The sequence below is a fragment of the Pollicipes pollicipes genome, unplaced genomic scaffold (genome assembly GCF_011947565.3).
Source record: "Pollicipes pollicipes isolate AB1234 unplaced genomic scaffold, Ppol_2.1 Scaffold_3447;HRSCAF=4054_pilon_pilon_pilon, whole genome shotgun sequence".
NCBI lineage: Eukaryota > Metazoa > Arthropoda > Thecostraca > Pollicipedomorpha > Pollicipedidae > Pollicipes > Pollicipes pollicipes.
In genome coordinates, this window is record NW_023596297.1 from 25,810,920 (window position 1) to 25,818,386 (window position 7,467).

Here is a 7,467-nt window from a genome sequence, read left to right on the forward strand (position 1 = left end):
GTAGAAACGCAGCTGGGCGTCAAAGTCGGGGAACGTCGGCGGCACGGGCGGCTGATGACCACCTGTTCGCTCCAGCGCCAGGCCACGGCGTGGGGAAGTTCGGCAACGACCGGCTGAGGTTTGGTTGTCGCAGCCAGGTCGGCATCACACCACGTCGAGCTCAACACCTTTACAATGTTGTGAAAAGTCGTTGACAAGGCACGCAGAGAGCTGACATCGTTGTGCTTGACTGGAGAGGTGGCAAGCACCCGGTCCAGATGAGCGCGCACCACATATCCAGGGTCGCCAAAATGGCGCTCGAGTTCGCTGAGGGCTTCATGGTAAAGCTATCATTGCAGAGCAGACCTCTAACCGCTGCACAAGCCTCCCTAGGCAGACACGACTGCAAATGGGTCAACTTTTTTGCATCGCTCAGGCCCTGATGATAGTGCACCGGTGCCCTGAACATCGAGCTCCACCGACGCCACTCCAGCGGCACGTCGTTGACGTTCTCGAGCTTGAGCTTTGGCAGCGCAGTGTCGAGCCCATGAGCTAGGCTCGCGAGGCCACAGCCTCCGAGCGGCTGGAGGGCCACTCGATCCAGCTCCCTATGCGCTCCTGCATGTTTGTGACTGGCAAAGCTGATGCAACCAATCGTAGCTGCAATGACAGATGTCGTGGCGCGTCAGCAGGGCAGAGCGTCACGGTTGTCTCGCCTAGGGAGCAGCTTCTCCCTGAAGGTGCTGGAGCTTCCTCTTCTTCTGCCAGCCGCAGCTCGAGCTGGTTTCTCTCCTACTCGTCTACGGCGAGCTGCACCAGCTCAGCCACATGCCTCCAGGAACGCTGGGCTTCTCACTCCGTTTGCTCCTGGGCACGCTGGGCTCTAGCTCTGCTTGATTCCGGGCGCGGACCTCTATTGTCTAAGTCTCCTCAATCTTGGGCCTCGAGAGTTCGACCTTTCAGCGCGCCTGGCTCGCTCGGGAGAACATGCGGCTGTTGATACTTTAGGTTTCGAGCTCACTTTCACTACGGCGTACCGGCTCCTTCCATCCCTGCATCGGAGCTAACTACCGTCCAGTGCTAAGTTCAAGGTTTACCGGCTCATATAGGCATTTACTGGTCCATTACACGGTGGGGACCAGAAGACCATTTATTAAGTACACAACGCCGAAAAGAATTAAAACTTGATGTTAACTATTTGAGATATCTTTCTGCCAAAGAGCATGATAAGAGCGTTAAACTGAGACGAACTAAACGAAACACGTAGACGACGATATCATGATGGAGCGAGAATGACGACAGCAGCCCGAACGGGTAGCTCTGCTCTGCTCTAGTTCTAACCGCTCCCCATCAATTTCTCTGAAGCACTGGCGCGGTGTGCCCTTCGACAGGGGAAGGCCGCCACCAAGGCACACCTAGAAGACAAGAGCGGCAAAAATACAGGGCTTCGACGGATGTGACGGAAACATATAAAAAAGGCATTTAACACTAGCTAGGAAGCGATGAACTAGTCATTATAAGATGATGGGTCAGTCTCAAGCGACAGCCGAAACGATACAGGAATAGGGACGGAGTATGTTGTTGAAGGGTAAAATGCACGTCATTTCGTCGGTGGCAACGTGGCTCAAAAAGATTGTGACTTATCTGCTGAGGTATCCATGTACCAACGGCTCAGGAAAATTGCATGCATGTCCTTAGCTCAGGATTTGCTTTTTGGGCCCAATGCATGAGGGGACAAGCCAGCATTGGTCGGAAGCTTGGACACCCTGAAAAACCCTTAAAGTGACGTCCCTGCTGCATCATACATCACCTTCCCTGGAGCTTGGCGGTCGCATGCAGCTCAAATAATCAAAATGCCCGAGGTACAAGAGGCTTTCCGCCAAATGGAACGCTAAAATAGTTCAACTGCAAAAATATTAAAAAAAGGTCCCGTCGGAGGATAGATTTCGACAACCCAATGACATAGCGGCGCGAGACTAACATATCCTGGTGGAGGAGCGAACGGACAACCGCATGGATGGAACTTTGAAATGATGATTACAGGTGATCTTGCATTGCAGTGGCAAACCAGGGATGCACGCGTTTGGGAGCGGGTTGGGTTTTTATATTACTTTTTTGTCAGATCTCTCTCCAGCCAGAGCAGATGAAGACATGATATGAGTATGAATACATGCCATCGCTGGAGCGAATATTGAGTGTACTTGATAAGCGTCACAGACACAAACCAATTAAAAAAAAAAATAGGTCATGACATTACATATAGGTGCACACAACCGAAATGCCGCAGATTATTTCCTTCCTCTAATATTCTGTACAGACCGCCTCAAGTGTAGCCCGGTGATAGGGGCGAAAGCCAGGCCGCTAAATGTTAGCATTTGTCGCTAAATATATGACTTCACTATCTTAGCTCTCTGCACACCCGATATAATGAATGGAAAATTTTCCAACTGTTATCGCCTAGATTGTTCTACGCCACACAAGGCATTTTAACGCTTTAGCACTATACTTTCATGCCATTCAGCTTCTCCTCATTCATTAAGATGTCGCCAGCATCTTTTCAAAGCGTATTCAGCTGGAAAGGCAAGACCAGCTAATGATGTCATGCCGGGAGAACGCTCAAGTTCATCAGACTAAATGCAGATTGGCTCTAAACCGATGCGTCAGGCGGCAGCTGGCGACGAATGTAAGAAATTCACAGGTTTCAACAACCGCATTCACGTAGTGATCGCTCACCAGTCTCGACTATTCTACACAATTATATATGTATATATATATATATATATATATATATAATTGCTACAAATGGCACTGATTGGTTGTCACTGCGGAACAAGGCGTTCTTGAGGCTGGTCTCGGGACGTTCTTAAGTAATATTATTGCCAAATTTAGCTTGACGCAACTGTGCGTGCGGGTCATAGCAAAAAGTAGCATGCACTTGAAATGCCGAATATGAGGAGAAAGGGAACCGCCGCTGGAGCAATACTAACCATGTACTTGGATGGCCTCAACGATAACACGTCGGTTTCGCTACCATTTATCGTACTTCACGTTTGGTACCAATTGCCCCTCCGACCATTAAGGCTGTCTTGAAAAAGGCGAATGTCGTTCCCACATTTGATGCAGGAGAATTTTGTTACATTAGAACTTAAGTTAGATGACATTCAAACCTTAAGTTGCACCCAGAAAAGCGCTAGCACAAATTATGCACAACACTTATTCAGTTCTATATACCACCATACATTTCATACACCAAGCCGCGGCACTCCCTGCTAGGAAGTAATACAAATACACTTCAGCATCACTCTTGGTGGTCTGGTATCGTCGTTATTAGTGATCTTGAAATTTTGAAGAGATTAGATAAAATGTCAGTACTAGGAATGAGGACTCACACCCCATGTATGTCAACGCCAAGTAAGTTCATACGTTAAATGGGTTTTGTTATTTAAAAAAAAAACGATGTGATCTTGCAACCAACGGAGACGAGCATTAATCTGATCATAAGGACATTTTCCTGTCTATTTCTTGCAAGAGCGGTTCCCAGCTTTCCTGAGGTTAGACCCGCTAAGCTGACGAGACTGCTGCGGGGCGTGCCAAGGTGGTTAGGGGCTTTGTCACGTGGGTGTATGTTGATTTATATGCGGAGCAATAGATTCAAGTATTTGAACTCAGTGCTTGAGCTAAGCTAACTCAATGCATCAAGGCTATTCATGAGTATAGAGGGAGCAGTTGTCTAGTTGTCTTAGTCTTAGAGAAGCCGTCTTAGTAGTCTTAGACCAAGTAGTTGTTCCGGTGTTTTACGCGCTGTTAGATACGCGACATTACTGGGTCATATGAACCACTCAGGGAAGAGCACTCAGTGAATTAAAATCCGACATCAGTAGGAATGGCGTGTTTGCCACTGCGGCAGCAAAGTAACGCTGGCGGCAGCGAACGACTCAGAGTACCCGCTAACACCCAGATATCAGCTGAAATCGTTCTCAACTCCCGTACTCGCAGCGGTTCCTCAGACCAAACCATTCATGATTCCAACGACGGTCTAATAAACAATCATGTGTGATTCCCACCGTGGACTGTACCACATTAGCCCTGGAGCCCAGTGCAGCCGCCCTAAAGTCCACTGTAGACGCCCTGGAGCCCACTGTCATCGCCCTGGAGCCCACTGTCATCGCCCTGGAGCCTAGTGAAGCCGCCTGGAGTCCACTTCAGTCGCCCTGGAGCCGCTGTAGCCGGCCTGGTGACGTTGGCCGAGCAGAGGCTGGTCGCGCGTCAATACCGGCGCGCCTCGGGCGTCTCGCCCGTGCCGTCATCGCCGCAGGAGTACACCGGACAACAATTACGCCCGTGCGAAAGCAGCGCTCCCAGCTTCCGTCGCTGGTTTGCGGGGCTCGCGGGCGAGCGCCCGCCTCGGATCAACACTCGGCGCAGCTGACGAAGTGCGGCTCATTCCGTCCGCCGATGTCAAGGGCCTCTCGACCGACAAGCAGATGCGTCGGCACCGATCTTTGATGGTATGTTGAGCCGCCCACTTCCAAAGATGTCCCGCCGGGAAGGAATAGGTCACGGCGGGGGCGTACGCCCAACTTGCCGAACGCGCTAATGGAAAAACAGCAGAGTTGACAGGGCGTAAACAAGAAAAAAACTAATGTGATGCTCGGTGGAAACATCTGAACGTGGGACTGACAGCACGACGGCGGGAGACGCCCACAATCCAAGACGTTTTCAGACGCGCAACACCAACCCCACTACGCAACTGTAAACGTCTCCATGGGAACGTTTCTGCGTGAGCCAACGCAACGCATCAGAAAGACTCGTGTCACAAGGCGCACCACCGGCTCATTTACCCGGTGTGCAGTATCAGTGCTGGCCCGCGCAGTCACGAGGTCGTGAACGGGCGGCGCTCGACCTCGCCGAACGCGACCGAGGGCACACGACGCCTTCGTGGCCCACGCGGCTCCGGCCTGTTGGCTCGTCAGCCTGCCGTCCGGGACGCAGCTTCGTCCCTGTTCGCCGAAGCGGGGCGTGCCCGCGGCCGCAATCAGAGCATCGCGGGGCGGCCGGGTCCGGGCGCCGCTACAAAAGCGGGCTGGGCGGCTGGGGGTGGCCAGAGCTCCGGTGACGGGCCGCCTGTCACGTCCACCACGCCCGCTATGGTGCTGTTGGTGAGTCAGGGGTGACAGTGCTGGTGCACGGGCGCGGTGGCGACGGCCGCGGCACCGCCACGCCGGTGCTCTGTAGTGGGAAAGGGAGGTTCTCGGTAGGGTTACATGATTGCACAGCGTGAAGCAAAAATGCATGAAAAGTCTGTCAGCGGAATGGAATTCAGTGACCACAATCTGATAGCTTGTCCGATGGCATACGTTGTGGTCGGACATCACCCCTGCCGCATGCGCCTTCCAATAAGATCTGCTATAACACATATTGTCGCAAAAGGTAGGTGTCGGCCGCAAAGCAGGCGCTGTGACCCGTGACTTCCTCCCAACAGGCGTTCCTGTCGGTGGTCGGCACTGCCCTAGCGGCACCCGCCACCAACCCCCAGTACATCGGAGCACACGGCACCGGCCCCAACAGTCTGAGCTCGGGCCCGCTGCAGCCGGCCGCGGCCCTGTTCAGGGGGCCCGACCCGGCGCTGGTGGCCGCTGCACTGGCCGTCGTTAACGATGCCAGGGCACACCAGGCCCTGCTGCACTCATCGCTGCAAGCGACCGCTGGCGCGAAGCGGGCCCACGCGGCGACGGCCGGCGGCGGTTCGGCACACGGCGGCACAGCTGAGACGCAACTGACCGCCAGCAGCGCCACTCCTTCCAGCGAAATTCCGTTGGCGGCCGCTTCTCCTCCCACGGGAGGCGCCTCGGCTGGTCCCACGGCCGTCCCCGCGCAATGGCAGGCCAGCACGACCACCGCCGCACCGGCCTCGCACAGCGTCCCCAGTGGCCAGCCCTCCAGGCATCACCCGGGCGCCCCGACACCCTCCTCCGGGCATCACCCAGGCGCCCCGACACCCTCCTCCGGACATCACCCGGGCGCCCCGACACCCTCCTCTGGGCATCAGCCAGGTGCCCCGACACCCTCCTCTGGGCATCACCCAGGCGCCCCGACACCCTCCTCCGGACATCATCCGGGCGCCCCGACACCCTCCTCCGGACATCATCCGGGCGCCCCGGCACCCTCCTCCGGACATCATCCGGGCGCCCCGATACCCTCCGGGCATCACCCAGGCGCCCCGACACCCTCCTCCGGACATCATCCGGGCGCCTCGACACCCTCCTCCGGACATCATCCGGGCGCCCCGACACCCTCCTCCGGACATCATCCGGGCGCCCCGACACCCTCCTCCGGGCATCACCTCATAACCCCGATACCCTCCGGGCATCACCCGGTCGCTCCGACACCATCCGGACATCACCCGGTTGCTCCGACACCCCCATCCGGACATCACCTGGGCGCCTCGACACCCTCCTCCGGTCATCACCCGGGAGCCCCGACACCCTCCGGGTATCACCCAAGCGCCCCAGCTCCCCTCACGCCGGAGCCGGTCACCGAGGCCACCCCGGTACGGGACACTCCAGAGGTGGCGGCGGAAAAGGCCAGGTTCGAGGCGCTGTACGCGGCCGCCGCCACGGCCACGCCGCCGCCGGCGCACGACACGGCGGCCGTGCAGGCCGACCTGCGCGCCCACCAGCGCGCCCTGAGCGCGCTCGCGCCGCGCCCCGTCGGCGACACGTTCGAGGTCAAGCTGATCAAGGCCGGCCTGCTGCTGGACGGGGAGGTGGCGCCGGTGCTGACCGCCGCCCAGCGGAGCGTGCAGGGCCTCGAGCCACTGCCGGGGCCCGAGCTGCCCGGCGCCGGACACCCAGCGACCGGACACGCGGGAGCTGGACAGCCGGCCGGCCCGCAGTAAGCGGCAGAACATGGAGGTTGGTAGCACGGCGCCGGACGGGGATACCCCGTGGGCACCTGTCGTGAGAAATCATCAGGTAGATATAGTGAAGACATCCAATAATCGCTGCACGATCGAGGTTATTACACAGAATGCATTGAAAGCGATCTGACGTTCTTTGATGTGCGCGCACTGTTTCGTGTACCGTATCCAGCTGTACACGGGAAGTACGACGTCCTGAAATGCTGAGTGACATTATAAATGCGTGCAGAGCGTAACGAGATCGTTACTTACCGATCAGATGCTCACTTGGTATTACTCTCTCTAACCCTCGGTGATGTGCCGGGTGATTTGATGACTAAGTGAATAAGGCCATACGGTCTTGTAGAAATCGCGACGCATCGGAGAGCCCATTGACAAACATAATGTACGCCACAAGTGATTCATTTATGTGGGTGGTGTGTAGTGAACGTTGCATATAGACACCTCCGGTCACCTGTGTTGGTGATGAGTTCTCATTCCATTTGATGTGTTCGGGATCATGAAATAAACAGTGTGTAGTCATACCAGCATGGTCGCTTCAATCTACCTTTTTGATGCACACGTTTTAT

At 55.8% G+C, this 7,467-nt stretch overlaps 1 protein-coding gene across 1 annotated transcript; it reads left to right on the forward strand.

Moving 5' to 3' along the window:
- Positions 1 to 290: 290 nt before the first annotated feature.
- LOC119092354 (basic salivary proline-rich protein 1-like) lies at positions 291 to 6,329 on the forward strand. The gene is made up of 4 exons (XM_037215317.1): positions 291 to 320; positions 4,953 to 5,138; positions 5,462 to 5,608; positions 5,967 to 6,329. The coding sequence occupies exons 1-4, from the start codon at positions 291 to 293 to the stop codon at positions 6,327 to 6,329; spliced, it is 726 nt and encodes a 241-aa protein (XP_037071212.1).
- The last annotated feature ends 1,138 nt before the right edge of the window (positions 6,330 to 7,467 follow it).